This window comes from Mobula birostris, chromosome 26 (assembly GCF_030028105.1).
Source record: "Mobula birostris isolate sMobBir1 chromosome 26, sMobBir1.hap1, whole genome shotgun sequence".
NCBI classification, from domain to species: Eukaryota; Metazoa; Chordata; class Chondrichthyes; order Myliobatiformes; family Myliobatidae; genus Mobula; species Mobula birostris.
Genome location: NC_092395.1, coordinates 49,414,475 through 49,434,334, shown reverse-complemented (window position 1 = coordinate 49,434,334; position 19,860 = coordinate 49,414,475). Strand labels below are relative to the sequence as shown.

The 19,860-nt window shown below is 40.2% G+C and overlaps 1 protein-coding gene across 3 annotated transcripts in view; it reads left to right on the top strand.

Moving 5' to 3' along the window:
• Positions 1-19,860, top strand: part of cherp (calcium homeostasis endoplasmic reticulum protein) — a 94,156-nt gene that overhangs the window by 61,565 nt on the left and 12,731 nt on the right. For all 3 annotated transcript variants that reach the window (XM_072244544.1, XM_072244543.1, XM_072244545.1), the window contains exons 14-15: positions 1,224-1,313; positions 6,000-6,152. In XM_072244544.1, coding sequence (XP_072100645.1) covers positions 1,224-1,313; positions 6,000-6,152 — 243 coding nt within the window. The remainder of the gene's footprint in view (positions 1-1,223; positions 1,314-5,999; positions 6,153-19,860) is intronic.

The following is a 19,860-nucleotide window of genomic DNA, read 5'->3' as shown; positions in this document are numbered from 1 at the left end:
TACAGCAGGCCCTGGAAGGCTTGTGAAGGTAGAGGGTAAATTGAATGCAACAAAATACAAGGAAATCCTGGAGGAAAACCTTAGACAGTCTGCAAGAGAACTGTGATTTGGGAGAAGATTTGTTTTCCAGCAAGACAATGACCCCAAGCATAAAGCCAAAGCTACACAGGAATGGCCTGTCAAAGTGGCCAAGTAAGAGTCCAGACCTCAATCCCATTGAGAATTTGTGGCTGGACTTGAAAAGGGCTGTTCACTAATGATCCCCATGCAATGTGACAGAACTTGAGCAGCTTTATAAAGAAGAATGGGGGAAAATTGCAGTGTCCAGATGTGCAAAGCTGATAGAGGCCTATCCACACAGACTCAAGGTTGTAATTGCTACCTAAAGTGCTAAATACTGTCTTGAAAGGGGTGAGTAATTATGCAAACAATTATTTTGTGATTAATAATTGTAATAAATGTAGACCAATTTGTAGAAATTTGTTTTCACTTTGACACAAGAGTCTTTTTCTGATCAGTGTCAAAAAAGCCAAATTAAATCCACTGCGATTCAGTGATGTAAAAGAATAAAACATGAAAACTTCCAAAGGACTGAATACTTTTTATAGGCACTGTATTTCTGTACCAGGATCTATGTTCGTGTTCCAAAGATTAGGACCTCACATTTGCTGATGCAAATCTTGCTGTTCAAGGCTAGCATTACCAACAATGAATAATGCCATCTTTCATGGCGTTGTTGTTTTAATATAAGGATTTCTACATCATGAAACTCATTAAAAATATGGTGAAGATTTGTCCATAAATAACCTCAGACATTGCATCCTTCCCTCCTCAACCCTACAATTTTTACTGCTGCTCAGCAAACGTTAGCCATGCCAACAAATTGCCTTGAGCTTTTCCAGCTTCGGCTTTATTAAATCATCTTATGAAGGATCTTATCAGATGCCTTCTAGAAATCAATACAAGTAATATCCTTGGACATACGTTTAATCACTGTTTAATTATATCATCAGAAAATATAGGATACTTAGTGTTTGATATTCTAAGTGACTGTTATTCTCTTTGGCCCTTGTTGGCACAATGTCTAAAATACTTTTGGTTTGAAAAATGTAGTTATGGGAGCCCAAAACAAAAAGCAGAAAGATTTCTTAATTTATATGCATATGAGAAATGTTCTTATACACAAAATGTTACACCAATTTCCCTAACCTTTTGTGATACAGAGGTCCAAGCTCAGCTACATCTGGGGTATTGAAACCAGGACCCCGTTCAGAATCTCATGAGGCCGGTAGCGGAGCCAAAGTGGAGAAACGGTCAGTGCAGACATATCACTCTGCCTTGTGCTTAGCAAGTCTGGACAAGAGATTAATAACTGAAAGCATTATATATGGTAATAAGGCTTTTAAGTGCAAGGCTGGATTTAATGACTAAAACAGAAATCACAGCAATATTTTGGAATTGGTGGGTTTGTGTTTGTGATATATACAGAGATACAGTGAAAAAATTGTCTTGCATATTGTCTATACAGATCAATTCATTAAATGACTACATTGAGATAGTACAAGGTTAAGCAATGTTGACGCATGGCCAAGTGGTTAAGGCGTCGATCTGGTGATCTGAAAGTTGCTAGTTTGAGCCTCTGCTGAGGCAGCATGTTGTATCCTTGAGCAAGGCACTTAACCACACATTGCTCTGCGACGACACCGGTGCCAAACTGTATCGGCCCTTGCCCTTCCCTCAGACAACATTGGTGGCGTGGAGAGGGGAGTCTTGCAGCATGGGCAACTGCCGGTCTTCCATACAGCCTTGCCCAGGCCTGCGCCCTGGAAAAACCTTCCAAGGCGCAAATCCATGGTCTCAGGAGACTAACAGATGCCTATATAAAAAAAACAATAACAGAGTGCAAAATAAAGTGTTACAACATTGCAGCTAGACAGTAATGTGTAAAGTAGATTGTGAGGTTAAGAGCCATCTTACCATACTAGGGAGCTTTTCAGTAGTCTATGACAGTAGGATAGTTGTCCTTGAGTCTAGTGGTAGGTCCTTTTGGGTTTCTGTATCTTCTGCCGGTCAGGAGAGGTAACAAAAGAGAAAATATCCAGTATGGGTGGAATCTTTGATTGTGTTGGCTGCTTTACTTAGGCAGTGAGAATTGTAGATAGAGTCCATGGAGGTAACTCGTTGAAAGAAAACAGATTAAAGAGACAAAATGATTTGCATTTGACCATTTTTTATTAAGGTACATCTACTGCCATGGGTAGATTGGGTCAATCAGCCTGTAAAAATTCACTGATAATGATGTGTGTTCAGGCAGTCTTATATTTTAACATTTCAACACTTAACATTTGTTCTCCCAACACCATTGATTCCTTGGATGAGATCATGTTTCTGTATTGCCCTCTAGTACCTTTCCCAACTGCCTTTCTCTATAAATAGGTTTATGCATTGCTGCTGGAATCTGACATTATTCAGTGTCCCTGCACACTATACAGGGGTCAGTGGAATGTATTCTGGAGCGTTTTCGTTGCTTCTCTTTACGCTGAGGCAAATATTAGCCTTCTCTAGAAACTGAGATGGATGGTGTCTCAGCCATTCACTACCTCCAGTAGTTAATACACTGAATTCTTGGGTCTCTTCTGATCAGAGGGAGAATATTGCTCACATGGATGGAATGTCAGATTTCACTGATGTGCCTATTTTGGGATACTTTCCAGTTGTTTTAGTCATAGTCATAGTCATACTTTATTGATCCCGGGGGAAATTGGTTTTTGTGACAGTTGCACCATAAATAATAAATAGTAATAAAACCATAAATAGTAATATGTAAATTATGCCAGTAAATTATGAAATAAGTCCAGGACCAGCCTATTGGCTCAGGGTGTCTGACCCTCCAAGGGAGGAGTTGTAAAGTTTGATGGCCACAGGCAGGAATGACTTCCTATGATGCTCTGTGTTGCATCTCGGTGGAATGAGTCTCTGGCTGAATGTACTCCTGTGCCCACCCAGTACATTATGTAGTAGATGGGAGACATTGTCCAAGATGGCATGCAACTTGGACAGCATCCTCTTCTCAGACACCACCGTCAGAGAGTCCAGTTCCATCCCCACAACATCACTGTCCTTACAAATGAGTTTGTTGATTCTGTTGGTATCTGCTACCCTCAGCCTGCTGCCCCAGCACACAACAGCAAACATGATCGCACTGGCCACCACAGACTCGTAGAACATCCTCAGCATCGTCCGGCAGATGTTAAAGGACCTCAGTCTCCTCAGGAAATAGAGACGGCTCTGACCCTTCTTGTAGACAGCCTCAGTGTTCTTTGACCAGTCCAGTTTGTTGTCAATTCGTATCCCCAGGTATTTGTAATCCTCCACCATGTCCACACTGACCCCCTGGATGGATACAGGGGTCACCGGTACCTTAGCTCTCCTCAGGTCTACCACCAGCTCCTTAGTCTTTTTCACGCTTTGCTGCAGATAATTCTGCTCACACCATGTGACAAAGTTTCCTACAGTAGCCCTGTACTCAGCCTCATCCCCCTTGCTTGATGCATCCAACTCTGGCAGAGTCATCAGAAAACTTCTGAAGATGCCAAGACTCTGTGCAGTAGTTGAAGTCTGAGGTGTGAATGGTGAAGAGAAAGGGAGACAAGACAGTCCCCTGTGGAGCCCCAGTGCTGCTGATCACTCTGTCGGACACACAGTGTTGCAAGCACCCGTACTGTGGTCTGCCAGTAATCAAGAATCCATGACACCAGGGAAGCATCCACCTGCATCGCTGTCAGCTTCTCCCCCAGCAGAGCAGGGCGGATGGTGTTGAACGCACTGGAGAAGTCAGAAAACATGACCCTCACAGTGCTCACTGGCTTGTCCAGGTGGGTGTAGACACGGTTCAGCAGGTAGACGATGCAATCCTCAACTCCTAGTCAGGGCTGGTAGGTGAACTGGAGGGGATCTAAGTGTGGCCTGACCATAGGCTGGAGCAGCTCCGGAACGAGTCTCTCCAGGGTCTTCATGATGTGGGAGGTCAATGCCACCGGTCTGTAGTCATTGAGGCCACTGGGGCACAGGGACGAGGCAGGATGTCTTCCACAGTACAGGAACCCTCCAGAGCCTCAGGCTCAGGTTGAACACATGGCGAAGTACTCTACATAGCTGAGGGGCACATGCTCACCTTTCAACTGAACCACGTGAGGAAGGTCTAGGTGTGAGTCTTTGCTTCTTTCTGAAGAATTGTGCCACAAGAAAGACTGAAGATGCTGGAAATATGGATCAACGCACATAAAATGCTTGCGGAACAAAGTGGGTCAGGCAGCATCTGTGGAGGGGAATAAATACAGGTTTCCCCCGCCATCTGAAGGTAGAGCGTTCCTATGAAACAGTTCGTAAGCTGGAATGTTGTAAAGCGAAGAAGCAATTACCATTTATTTATATGGGAAAATTTTGTGAGCGTTCACAGACCCAAAAATAACCTACGAAATCATGCCAAATAACACATAAAACCTAAAATAACAGTAACGTATAGTAAAAGCAGGAATGTTATGATAAATGTACAGCCTATATAAAGTAGAAATACTTTTCCACAATCACTGTCTGCACTGTTCTACATAGCGAAAATCTCACACAAGCTCTCTCAGCAGAAACATTCTCTCCAGTAACCTTTAAGCTATGAAGCTGCCAAATCATACCAAATAACACGTAAAAATACACAGCCTATATAAAGTAGAAATAATGTATGTACAGTGCAGTATCAGTTACAGGAATCAGGAAGACAGCGCAGAGCACACTAATGATGGAGTGTTAGCCTGAGTCGTCGGAGTCTGGGGTGGTGCATTGGCCCCCAACCTCCAGGCAGTGAACCGATACTCGAAGGGTCTCGGCCTGAAACGTTGACTGTACCTCTTCCTAGAGATGCTGCCTGGCCTGCTGCGTTCACCAGCAACTTTGATGTGTGTTGCTTCAACATCATCTTCGTCAACTTCCACAAGCCAAACTCACTTTGTCCTTACTTTGTTCACCACGATCGAAACGCTTAATTATGTCTAGTGTAACGCCCTTTCGAGCTCTTTCAGGCTTTTCTAATACCTTAGAACTCATCTTGCAGACAGCTGCTCACAGGCATGTGTTTAAGCAATGCCAGCGAGAATGCCGTTCCGAATCCAGGGGAGAGCGGCTGCTTGGGGCACGCGCTGCTTTTTTTTTTGTGCGCTGCCTTTCATCGCGTGCTGCTTTTTTTCGCGCGCTGCCTTTTTTCGTAACAGTGAAAACACCTTTTGTAAGCGAAAACAGGGAACTAATGTAGGTCTTTTGTAACAGTGAGGTTTCGTAAAGCGAACGTTGGAAAAGCAGGGGACACCTGTAGTCGATATTTCAGGTTGGGACTGGGTCCAGTCCTGATTAATTGCCTGGGCCTGAAAAATCGACTGTCCATTTCCCTCCATTGGTGCTGCCTGACCCCCTGACCTTTTGTGTGTATTAATCTTAAGAAAAGTCCTGAATAAGGAAGATACTGGCCTGAAACATCTTCATATTAAAGAGTCCGTGCCAACAACGGTAAGATCTTCATATGGAGTCATAGAATTACCTGTTGTGGATTGAGTGAGATGTCTGCTGTCATATTTCAGCAACTTGATTGACTGCAGTACTGACTAAAGACTTCTGGCTTACAGTTGAATTTTATCTGGACTAAAGCAGCAAGCCCAGCACTATTATCTTTCCCCAGAAAAGATAATGGTGGTCCTTTTGAGCTGCTGGAGCCCTTGTGTTCCTCCGCAGCAGAATTAGGTTAAGTATCGAGAAAGTCAGTGATTTCTCCCCAGCAACAATGAAAGATGAATCATTTCTAATTATGATGCATGATATGTGCCAGTTCAATTGTATGTTGCATATATTTTGAATATAGTTGATTACTGCCTGATTGTTTTAACTTGCTGGAGAAAAGCAAGCTTTATTATCTTACGTGATTCATTGAGACATGAATTGGGTGACTTTGTCTACAGTGGGCGATCAAAATCCCGCAGTCGGTCACGGAGCAGGCGTTCTTCCACTCGCTCAAGCTCAAGATCTTCACGGTCCTCTAGGTCTTATTCGAGGTCAAGATCACGATCTCGATCCCGTTCGCGTTCCCGTTCATATTCTGCTTCACGTTCCAGGTAAGAACAAAGAAACTACTTTCGCACAAAACTGCCTGTTTGTTCCCTGTTCTAATACCTTTGAGGAGTTTATCCCTTATTACTATGCACTGGAAAAATTTCTTTTTTTTTTAAATTTTATTTTTATTTGGATAAGGAATTCACAAATATCATGTACTTTTTTCACACATATAACCTTTTCCATTTTTTTATATGTATAAAACTACAATTATTTATACATTCTTAAGTACACATTGAGATGATATAAAAGGAAAATAAACATTTAAATAGATAATTATGTACTGTGGTAAATCTAACCTATTAGGCTAAGTAATGAAATTAGTTGTTAAGAAAAATGGTGATAATAGTTTCCACACAACCCTTCTGGACCATTTCCACTGGTCCAAAATGTTGTATACAAGCCTATATACCAACCATTGTAGGTGTTTATATCCTAATTTGTTCATGCTTGCTCCTGCCCGCAGACATAATTATCCAATCCCTATGCACTTATTTATGTAATTTTTTTATCCCTTTCCCAAATCTTTCCCTTTACTTGTGTTAATTCTCTATTTTCCAAAAGAAAACAAAAAAAAAACAAACATTTAGACTAGGGGTGCTTACGTTAGCAATATTACTGTGTTGATGAGAAGAGCAGTATAAATCATTAGGAGAGTCATCTAAAGTCTGCTCGCATTGGGGTTATATATTCAATCCATTTATTCCAGATTTGATAAAATTTTTCTTTTTGAGTTCTCAGGGAGTAAGTCAACTTTTCCATTTTAAATATATCCAAGATAATTTCGTACCAATCTTCTAATGTAGGTGGTATTGGATTTAGCCATTTTCTAGTGATTGATTTCTTACTTGCCGCTAAGAGGGCCTGCAGCAACTTTATATCTTCCTTCTGTTCAAGCAACAATACATGCCCCAAATAGAGCGTCTCAAAGTTCAGAGGTATCTGGGACCTAAGTACCTTAACTAATGTTCTATGAATACCTTCCCAAAATAGACTTAATTTAGGGCAATCCCAAAAAATATGAAAATGATTTGCCTCCTTGGAACCGCACCTCCTCCAACACATCACATTTGTATCTTTGTATTTTTCCTGATATGGGGTCTTGAAGTATCTTATAATGTTTTTCCAACAATGTTCTCTCCAAGTCAAAGAATTAGTTGAGGACCATTGAAAGCTGCAGATTTTCTCCCAAGCCTCCTCTGAAAGTACCAACCCCGCTTCTTACTCCCACTTCTCTTTAATATACAGTGTATTTACATTTTTAGCATGGGAGAGTGCATTATATAATCGAGAAACTGATTTACTAGGTATTGAACTGCAAGCTGAATTCAGAATCTTGAAAAATTCTAATTCTACTGTTGATAGGTCTGTATATCTACAACTCTGGTTAACATAGTTTCGTACTTGAAGGTACCTAAAAAAAGTCATTATGTTCTAGGCCATGTTTGTCCTGCAGGATTTGGAAACTTTGTAATACTCTTTTATCTATAAACGAGAGGTAGGTTGTAAGACCTTTCTTTATCCATAGCTCAAATCTTTTATCTCCTCTGTTGGGAAGGAATTCGGTATCATATGCACACCATCTAAAGAGTTTTAACATGTTATTAATTCCACATGAATTAACCACCTTCTGCCATACTTTTAATGTAAGATTTATCCAAGCGTTTTTAAATTTTTCCAACTGGGCCATCAATCCTTTGTCAGCTATTGAGGCCTGAAGAGGAAAACTGTCAACTAATCCAAATTCTTTTTGCTTCCATCTAGCCTTTTATTCCCTATTACACCAATATAACAGAGGGGTTATCTGTGAGGCATAAAAATAATTTCTCAGGCAAGGAAGAACCATACCTCCTCCTTCCTTCCCTAACTGTAAGGTGTTATATCGAATTCTAGGTTTCTTTCCTTGCCAAATGAAGCGGGAAATCCATTTGTCCCATTCCCTGAATTGATTATCATCCACCTCCACCGGTAAAGTACGGAAAAGATACAATAACCGAGGAAGAGTATTCATTTTTATAGTATTTATCCTTGAATTTAAACTTAAAAAGGGGATAAGATTCCATCTATGCATATCTGCTTTTATCTCTGAGGTTAATGGCCCATAATTTACCTGTGACAGTGTTGAAAGATCCTTCAGCAGGGTTATTCCTAAATATTTTAATGATTTAGCTTCCCACTTAAGATCATATGTATCCTGCAACTTTTTGGATGGTGTATAATTTAGGGACATAACCTGCGTTTTCTTTACATTTATTTTATAACCTGATATTTTCCCAAAGTCATCCAACAGTGTAAACAATCCTATAAATGATTTTTCTGGTTCACTCAGATAGACCAAAACATCATCTGCGAATAACGCCACTTTCTGTTCAATCCCTGCCACCTTGATACCTTTTACGATTTCGCTCTGTCTTATTAGTTGGGCAAGCGGTTCAATATATAGCGCAAAAAGGAGAGGAGAAATTGGGCATCCCTGTCTAGTGCCTCTCTCTAAGGTGAAGGAGTCAGAGAGGTCCCCATTTATCTTAATTCGGGCTGTAGGGCTGTCATATAGAGTCTGAGTTACTTTAATAAACTTTTCTTGAAAGCCGAATCTTCCTAACACTCTATAGGAATGCCCAACTAACCGAATCAAAAGCTTTCTCAGCGTCCAATCCTACTACCATTGTCTCTGTCTCGTTCTTATTAACCTGTTCTAATATGTGCAGAGTTCTCCTTATGTTGTCCTGTGTTTGTCTTTGTTGAATAAATCCAGTCTGGTCTAAATGGATTAGGCCAGGTAAAAGCTTTTCCAATCTGCACGCTAATATAGATGTAAATAGTTTGTAATCTAAATTAAGAACACTAATTGGCCGATAATTGCCACATTCTAGTTTATCTTTATCCTCTTTAGGAATAACTGAAATAATCGCTTCTCTCCAGGAAGGTGGAGTTTCTCCTCTCTGCAAGATCCAATTAAAGGTGTTAAGTAGTAATGGGGCTAACTGTGTCTTCAGGGACTTGTACCACTCTGAGGTAAACCCATCAGAACCCAGGGACTTTCCAGCCTTTAACCTAGAGATGGCCACGTTCAGTTCTTTGACAGTTACTGGTTCTAATAAACTTTCATTTTGTAAATCTGTAAGTTTAGGTAGATCTAAAAAATTCAATACACTGTCTATATAGGGCTCATTGGGGGCCCGGGGTTGGGAGTACAGCTCTCAATAATATGTTTCAAAACTCTCTTGAATTTTCCCTATTGTACTCTCCACAAGCTTTGTCTTTGGATTCTTTATTTTATGAATTGTATTGTCTGCTTGTTGTTTTCGTAATTTATATGCTAATAATCTAGCTGATTTACCTCCTACTTCATAATTCTTTTGTCTCAGGTAAAGAAAATTTCTTTGAGTTTCCAACGTATAAATATCGTCAATTTCACTTTGCAATTTCCTAATTTCCTGTTTTCGATTTGAATTACTTTTGTTGCTATCTACAATTTGAAGTTGTTTTAATTTTCCTTGAAGGTCTGCTAATTTTTGTGCATTGATTTTTTTCATGTGAGTGGTAATGGAAATAATTTTCCCTCTCAGTACAGATTTCAATGTATCCCATAAGATCACTGGTGATGTTTCTCCCGTGTCATTAAGGTCTAGATATTCTTTGATTTCTCCCCTTAATCTCTCCATTACTTTCGGGTTATTGAGTATATGTGAGTTTAGCCTCCATAGTGTTTTCCTCATTTTCCTTTCCAGGATTAGAGACATAGAGACTGGGCTATGATCCGACAGATCAATTGTTGCAATATTACAGTTTTTTATCCTGAGTCTATCTGTATTAAAGATAAAGAAATAGTCTATCCTTGAATAGGCTGAATGAGGGAAAGAGTAATATGTATAATCTTTACTAGTAAGGTGTAATTCCCTCCAGACATCTATAATTCCCAACTCCTCCATCAATGAATTCACTTTCCGAGTCAGAGGTTTATTCTGAGTAACTATTCTTGAAGAATCTAATATAGGATTTAATCTAATATTAAAATCCCCTCCACAAATTACTACCCCTTGAGAACTGACCATTAGGTCAAAAATGTGTCTATAAAATGACCATTCACAACCTGGAGGAGCATAAACATTCAGCAATGTTATTTCTGTACCTTCTATTCTTCCTGTGATTTTTACGAACCGTCCTTCTTTGTCTCTAGTCTCTGAAATATGTTCATAATTAAGAGTACTTGATATTAAAGTAGCTACCCCTCTTTTGTGACTCAATTTATATGATGAATAAAATACATGCTTAAAGCCCAGTCTTTTTAATTTTCCATGTTCAGATTGGCTCATATGTGTTTCGTGGAGGAAAGCTACTTGTGCCCTCTCTTTTTTCAAGTTAGACATAATCTTATTTCTTTTAATTGGATTCAAGACCCCATTAACATTATAGGAAATTATTTTTACCAATTCAGTTTGCATTTTTCTCTAGTAGAAAAAAAAACACTCTCCTTTTCTAACCAAACAGTAAGCAATCCCTTCTCAACAGTAAACCAAGACATATAACCACACCCTAGACATTTTTGAACGTGCAACATTTGAAAATTTTTCCCAACTTGCCACAGTGAGGCCTGAGCACCGACCCGCCTCAGTTCAGAGGGATAACCTCTATCTTCACCCTGTGTTAGAGGGCCCTCAGCAGTTTGAATAATCATAGAGAATTTTCTCCTATTTATGTCTCGACCATATTGCTATCATTCAAGTTATTCCGTCTAGTTTATTTTCAGTTACCAGTTTTCATTTTACCTTTAAGTCCGATTTACTCTTTTCAGTCATTTCTCTTAATTAATCTGTGTTCTCTGTACATTCGTGTCTGAATATTTGCTGCTTTTCCTTGTAGTTTGACACTCTGGTTCGAGTAGAGCGTCCTCACCCCACTAACTGCCACGACTTCTGCCGAATCCTCTCCAGTAGCGACTCCGGTTGGGTGATAACTTTAATAGGTAGTCCCCGGTCCACCAGGTCCAATGTTGCCTCCTCCACCGTAGCGTAAGTTTTTGTCCCTTCGTCGTAAAAGACTCTCAGCCGAGCTGGATACAGGGTCTGGAATCTGATGTTGTTTTCCTTCAGGACTCTCCGTGTTTCCGTATATTCCTTCCATCTGGCAAGAATCCCCGGTGCGTAGTCGTGGTCTAAACTGATTTTACAGTTGTTCCACATGAAACCTTTCTTTTGCCATGCCCTTTTAAGCACCTCTTCCTTCATTCCGTAACTGAGAAATCTGACCAGAATCGATCTGGGCTGGGCGCCTGCTGGAGGCTGTGGTGCCAACGCGCGGTGAGCTCTTTCTATCTGTAGGTCTCTTGCGGCCGGTATATCAAGGTTCTCTCTAAGTAGCTTCTCCACGAAGGGAATCATTAGTCCGGGTTTACCTTCAGTTCCTTCGGGAACTCCGTAAATCCTCACATTTTCCCTTCTCGAGCGGCCTTCTTGATGTATTAGTTTCCACTGGAGCTGGTCTTGCAGCTTCAACATTTCTGCTATCACCTCCTCTGCGTTTTGTAGCTTCTCTGCAATTCCAACTATCCTCACTTTGGCTTCATCTATCCGCGAGTTAGTTTTTACTATTTCTCCTTTAATATCTTCCAGCTGTTTGCTGTTATCTTGTCAGAACTCGCGAATCTCTCCGAGAATCAAGGACAGAGTCACCGATTCCCCCTCATTATCTCCGTCCTGGCTTGCCGTGGGGGAGCTAGGCCTGTCGCCTTGCTGCGTCTCTTTATGTTTATCAGCCTTCGGAGCGAACTTTTTAATCTTGTTCTTAGACATCATCCTTGCCCCTTTTATTAATATAGTTATGCAATATTAAGTATTTGTCTAAATTCGATTATGGGGCAGTTTACCTTTTTTGTCGAGAGACCTTTTCCTTACGCCGCCATTCCCTTGATGACCCGGAAGTCCAGCCGCACTGGAAAAATTTCAATCATGTACTTTTGGGAAGTTGTTGGATGAGATATCATTTGGATTTCTTCTCCAACATGCTTTTAATTTGTTTATATTACCTAATTGTATATTTTTAGTGAATAAGGCAATTTAAATGAGAGCACAGGAAACAAAATGTTGTGAGTTTAAAGGGAGTGTGGAAAATGGTGCCTCAGTGAGTTTAAAGGAGGATTTGGATGGTTTTCCAGTGAGTTTTAGGGGAGGATGCAGATAGGCCTAGGTGAGTTTAAAGAGAATGTGAGAATGGTGTTCTGGTGTCCTTAAAGGGAGGGAGAGGATAGGGTCCCAATGATTTTATAGGGAGATTAAGGATGGGGCCCCATTGAGTTTAAAGGGAGAGAGGGAAACATCACCCAGATGAGCCAGATGCTGTGCAATCAAGATTTCTGAACAATCAGATAGCAGATTATCAGACTTTTAATGTACATGTGACAATTGAGAATGTATGCCTTAGTATATTCTTGAATTGTCCCAAAGAAATAACCAATGGCTTAAAATCATACAATTAACTTAGTCAATTAGTCAAATAGAAGTGCCCACGTTCAAAGTCGTAAACATTTTGCAAGTTACAGCACATTTTCATGGAAAATGTTGCCAATTTTGAGATTTTCCCCATATGATCTATGACATTTCTGACTATTTAAAAGGTTTTTGGAAATAATGTTCCTGTTGAAATTTGATTAGTCAAAATAGTTTTGTAAAATAAAATTGTGGAGGAACTTTTTGAGAACAATGAAGGGAACAAACAGAAAATGTCCTTACTGTCTGTTCACATATAGCTGTTTAAAAACATTTCAAATTATTCCATCAAAAAGTATTATCGGGCCTTCAGGTGTATTATCCGACATGTCAGTTTTCCACTGTGCTGTTTATTAAGGCCAGCATTTCTACTGAGCTCTCACACAAGGACCTTAGTTCCACCACTGACTTAATATAAAAGTTCTTTTGATCTTTATGTTGTTAAATGTCACCAATTTAGCTTGACATAATTAATTATAAGTTGACTGGTTCAGTTGGTAGCTTTTCCATCTCCTATTCCAAACATTCTTGGTTCAAGTCAGACTTTAGTCACCTAAATAAACCCTCAAAGCTGACACTTCAGTGTATTACTGAAAAACATCAAACTCTTTCAAATGTTAAATTGATGTTAAATGCTGCTATCTTAAAAGTTACATGAAGGAGGGTAGAGCTATATTCTAAAATATTCTAACCAATGCCTGTCTGTCTCTGTCTCACAATTACTAAAAGAATAGTCTTTTGTTGTCACTTTGCTGTTTGTGGATGTTTGTATGTAAATTACCTTCCTTATTTCCTGCACTGCACATTGCTTTTATTTCATTGGCTGCAAACTCTTTGTGATATCCTGAAGTTGCAATGTAGAACATACTGTAGAATATCACACACTATAGCACTCTGCAGGCCCTTTGGTCCACAATGTTGTGCCGACCTTATAACCTACCCGAAGGTTAATCTAACCCTTCCATCTTACATTCTCCATCATCCATGTACCTATAGAAGAGTTTCTTAAATGGTCCGAATGCATCTGCCACGACCAGAACCCCTGGCAGGGTGTTCATGCACCCATCAGTCTGTGTATATAAAAAAAAATAAAAGAACCTACCTCTGACATACACTCTTACGTCCACTCATATTAGCCATTTCCAGCCTGGGAAAAGGTCCCTCACTTGATCAAAGCCTCTTATCATTTTGTACAGCTCTACCAAGTCACCTTTCATTATCTGTTTGCTTCAGAGAGAAAACCCCATCCTCTCTCATAAGACATGCTCTCTAATCCAGGAAGCATCCTGTTAAATCTCTCTTCACCTGCCCTAAAGCTTCCATGGCCTTCCTATAATGAGGCACCAGAACTGAACACAATATTCCAAGCTCTTATAGAACTTTAAACTTACTCACAGCTCTTGAACTCAATCTCCGACTAATGAAGGCCAACACACCATAGTCTTCTTAACCATTCTATCAACTTTTGCGACAGCTTTGAAGGATCAATGGATGTGGGGCCCAAGATCGCTCTGTTGCTCCACACTGTTAAGAATCCTGCCATTAAAAGTTTTCTGCCTTCAAATTCAACCTTCCAAAGTAAATAACTTCAAAGTTTTCAGGATTGAACACCATTTCTGCAGCTTCTCAGCCCACCTCTGCATCTTGTCAGTGGAACCTATCAACAACTTCACTTCCTTCCTGTCATTTTCAAACTGACTCATCCAACTTATTTCTAAAATTCACAAAGAGCATGGGTCTCAGAACAGATCCCTGTGGAACACCATTGGTCATTGGCCTCCAGACAGATAATGCTCCATCTACAGCCACCCTCTGCCTTCTATGGGCAAGCCAACTCTGAATGCACACAGTTAAGTTTCCCTGACTCTCATATCTCCTGATTTTCTGAATGGGCCGATCATGGGGAACTTTGTCAAATGCTTTCTGGAAATCCATATGCACCACATCCTCTGTTCTACCTTCATCAGTGTGCTTTGTCACATCTTCGTAGAGTTCAATCAGGCTCATGAGGCATAACCTACCCCTCACAAAGCCATGCTGACTGTCCTAGATCAGATAATGTTTCTCCAAATGCTCATAAATCCTGTCTCTAAGTATCTTCTTCAATATTTTGCTCACAACTAAAGTAAGGTTTATTAGTCTATAGTTCCCAGGATTATCCCTACTCTCTTTCTTGAACAAAGGACCAACATTTATCACCCTCCAATCATGTGGTACTACTGTGGCCAGTGAGGATGCAAAGATCATCACCAAAGACTCCGCAATCTCTTCCCTGCAGTATATCCTGTCCAGCTCAGGCACCATAACACATAGCAGCATAATTATGCCATTTGGCCCATTATGTCTGCTCTGCCATTCCATCATGGCTGATTTATTATCCCTCTCAACTCCATTCTCCTGCCTTCTCCCCACAACTTTTAATGTCCTTGCTAATCAGTAAACTACCAGCCTCAGCTTTAAATATACCCAGTGACTTGGCTCCTCATCACTGTTGTAGAGGGACATCCCTCTATTCTGAGGCTTGCCCTCTGGTCCTAGACTCCCCCAAATATAGGAAACAGCCTCTCAACAACCACTGTATCTAGACCTTTCAATATTTGATAGGTTTCAATAAGATCTCCTCTCTCCCCCATTCTTCTACGCTCCAATGAGTACAGTCCCAGAGCCATCAAATACTCCTTATAAGTTAACCCTTTAATTCCTGGGATCATTCTTCTGAAGCTCCTTTGGACCCCCTCCAATGCCAGCACATTTTTTCTTAGATAAGGGGTCCAAAACAGCTCATGATATTCTTAGTGCAGTCTGATCAATGCCTTATGAAGCCTCAGCATTACATCCTTGCTTTTATATTCCATATATAACCATATAACAATTACAGCATGGAAACAGGCCATCTCAGCCCTTCTCGTCTGTGCCGAACTCTTACTCTCACCTAGTCCCACCGACCTGCACTCAGCCCATAACCCTCCATTCCTTTCCTGTTTATATATCTATCCAATTTAACTTTAAACGACAACATCGAACCTGCTTCAACCACTTCTGCTGGAAGCTCGTTCCACACAGCTACCACTCTCTGAGTAAAGAAGTTCCCCCTCATGTTACCCCTAAACTTTTGCCCTTTAACTCTCAACTCATGTCCTCTTGTTTGAATCTCCCCCACTCTCAATGGAAAAGCCTATCCATGTCAACTCTATCAAGTCCCCCCTCAACCTTCTATGCTCCAAAGAATAAAGACCCAACTTGTTCAACCTTTCTCTGTAACTTAGGAGGTGAAACCCAGGCAACATTTTAGTAAACCTCCTCTGTACTCTCTCAATTTTATTGACATCTTTCCTATAATTCGATGACCAGAACTGTACACAATACTCCAAATTTGGCCTTACCAATGCCTTATACAATTTCAACATTACATCCCAACTCCTATACTCAATGCTCTGATTAATAAAGGCCAGCTTTCTTCACCACCCTATCCACATGAGATTCCACCTTCAGGGAACTATGCACCATTATTCCTAGATCCCTCTGTTCTACAGCATTCTTCAATGCCCTACCATTCACCATGTATGTCCTATTTTGATTAGTCCTACCAAAATGTAGCACCTCACATTTTTCAGCATTAAACTCCATCTGCCATCTTTCAGCCCACTTTTCTAACAGGCCTAAATCTCTCTGCAAGCTTTGAAAACTTCCTTCATTATCCACAACTCCACCTATCTTAGTATCATCTGCATACTTACTAATCCAATTTACCACCCCATCATCCAGATCATTAACATATATGACAAACAACATTGGACCCAGTACAGATCCCTGAGGCACACCGCTACATACCCTCCTCCAATCTGACACACAGTTATCCACCACTTCTCTCTGGCGTCTGCCATCTAGCCACTGCTGAATTCATTTTACTACTTCGATATTAATGCCTAACGATTGAACCTTCCTAACTAACCTTCTGTGTGGAACCTTGTCAAAGGCCTTACTGAAGTCCATATAGACAACATCCACCGCTTTACCTTCGTCAACTTTCTTAGTAACCTCATCAAAAAATTCAATAAGATTTGTCAAACATGACCTTCCACGCACAAATCCACGTTGACTGTTCCTAATCAGACTCTGTCTATCCAGATAATTATATTTACCATCTCTAAGAATACTTTCTATCAATTTACCCACCACTGACGTCAAACTCACAGGCCGATAATTGCTAGGTTTACTCTTTTTAAACAATGGAACCACATGAGCAATACGCCAATCCTCCGGCACCATCCCTGTTTCTAATCACACTTGAAATATTTCTGTCAGAGCCCCTGCTATTTCCACACTAACTTCCCTTAAGGTCCTAGGGAATATATTGTCCAGACCCGGAGACTTATCCACTTTTATATTCTTTAAAAGCGCCAGTACTTCCTCTTCTTTAATCGTCATACTTTCCATAACTACCCTTCTTGTTTCTTTTACCTTACACAATTCAATATCGTTCTCCTTAGTGAATACCGAAGAAAAGAAATTGTTCAAAATCTCCTCCATCTCTTATGGCTCCGCACATAGCTGTCCACTCTGATTCTCTAAGGGACCAATTTTATCCCTCGTTATCCTTTTGCTATTAACACAAGTGTAGAAGCCCTTTGGATTTATTTTCACCTTACTTGCCAAAGCAGCCTCGTAGCTTTTCTAATTTCCTTCTTAAGATTCTTTTTACATTCTTTATATTCCTCGAGCACCTCATTCTGCTCCTCTCAAAGTGAATGCTAGCATTGCATTTGCCTTCTTACCACAGACTGCCACTGCAAATTAACCCTTAGGGAATCCTGCTTAAGGATGCCCATGTCCCTTTGCACCTCTGATTTCTGAATATTCTCCCCATTTAGAAAATAGTCTATACCTTTATTCCTTCTACCAAAGTGCATGACCATACATTATATTCTGTCAGCCTTTCTTTGCCCATTCTCCTAATCTGTTTTAGTCCTTCCGCTTTCTCCACACTACCTGTCCCTGCACGTTTCTTCATATCGTTCACAAACTTGGTGACATAGCCAAGAGTTCTGTGATCCATTTCATTGTCATATACTGAGAAAAGAAGTGGTCCCAACACTGATCCCCTTCCACACTGATGAGTGACACAAAATGTTTATTAAGATCATATGCCATTTCTCTGTCTCCCATTACTACCTAACCAATGTCATTTTCCAGTGATTCAATATCCACTCACACCTCCCTTTTACTCTTTATGTAATCTGAAAATACTTGGCGTCGTCTTTTACATTATTAGCTATCCTAACTTCATATCCTTTTCTCTCATTTTTGCTTTTTTATTTGCCTTTTGTTGTTTTTCAGAAGCTTCCCACTTTTTTGCCGATCGTTTTTCCGTTGTTTTGATTTTATGTTGTCTTTGACTTCCCTTGTCAGCCACGGTTTGCCTCATCCTCCCTTTAGAATACTACTTCTTAGGGATGTATCTATTCTGCACCTTATGAGTTGCTCCCAGAAACTCCAGCCATTGTAGCCCTGCTGTCATCCCTGCCATATTCTTTTCCAATCAATTTTGGCCATGCCATCTACCATGTCTTTGTAATTCCCTTTATTCCACTGTAATACTGACATTATCTTCTTCCTCTCAAAACTGCAGGGTGAATTTGATCAAATACCTTCTTTTCGGATGCAGTACCAAGCTGATTTTCCTAATCTACCTGCATATTGACTATCATAACATTACCCTTTTTATATGCCTCTTCTATTTCCTGTTATAATTTGTACACCACATCCTGGCTACTCTTCAGAGTCCTGAAAATTATGCCTATCAGATTCTTTTTACCCTTGTAGTATCTTAATTCTACCCACAAAGTTTCTACATCTTCTGATCCTACGTCACCTCTTTTTAAGGAGTTGATTTCATTTTGTACCGACAAAGCCAACCCATTTCCTGTGTACTTTCCTGTCCTTTCACTACAAAATGTATCCTTAAGCTCACAACTATGATCTTCCTTCAGCCATGACTTGGTGATACCCATGGCTTCATATCTGTCAATTTCTAACTGCACGACTCGATTATCTACCTTTTTCTGCATATTGCATGCTTTCAAATATAACGCCTTCATTTCTGGATTCATCAGCATTTTTGATTTTGTCCCTATATTACTCTTCTGCTCACCTCACTGACTGCAATTTTTCCCTATCTTTTGCCAGTCCTTCCTCACAGTCTCACTACACGCTTAGCTATCCTAACATTTTCCTAAAGTTCCAGCACATCATTTTTCTTGGGCGTCAACATGTTCTAGCATATTGCCCTGTTCTACGCTGACCTCACAACTTAAAGTTTCCTCTCTCTAATGAACATTGAAACAAAATATTCATTAAGAACATCCCCTACCTTCTCTGGCTCCCTGCCTTCATTCTAGTCATCTTCCTGTTCTTCACATACGTAAAATGCCTTGGGGTTTCCTTAACCCTATTTATCAAGACCTTCTCATGCCCCCATCTAGCTCGCCTAAATCCATTTTAAGCTCCTTTCTGGCTACCTTGTAATTTTGTAGAGCTGTGCCTAATCCTTGCTACGTAAAATTTAAGTACGCTTTTTTCTTCCTTTTATCAACCAGTGTTCCTACACCCTACCATTTCTTTCCCGCCTACTGGGAAAAAACTATCCAGAACCCCATGCAAGTAATGTAATGTTTTTCCTTCCTGTAGATTTATCTAATTAAAATAAAATTTGAATGTCTCCAGGATTTGAATTGCTTCATTCATAATGTGCCTAGAAACTGCTTCTCTGCTTTTGACTGAGGTTGTGTTATATAATAAAATAATACAAATAACATGTTTTAGCATTTCAGTGTTTTATCCCATTGTTTCAAACCAATGTCTTCCAAACCAAGCTTCAGGATCAAGTACAAAATTACTGGAAACAGCAGGTCAGGCAACATATGTGGAGAAAGAATTAACATTTCAGATTGAAGCCCTTTTGCAGAACTGAAACGTTATCCAAATTTGACAAAAGGGCAAACAGTCCAGAACGCTGGACTGTTTCTCTTTCCTCAAATGCTGCCTAACCTGATTTCGTTCTTCATTGGAACTGAGCATTTCCATTCTGTTACATGTTCATACACAATGATCACATGGTATGGTTGCCTTTATCAGTCTGTACTTCCTTGAAGTCACTTGGTACCGCTATGTCTATAAAAGGTAGTGCACATTTTTGATCCTGAAATAAGAGTATTTTGGAACTAAT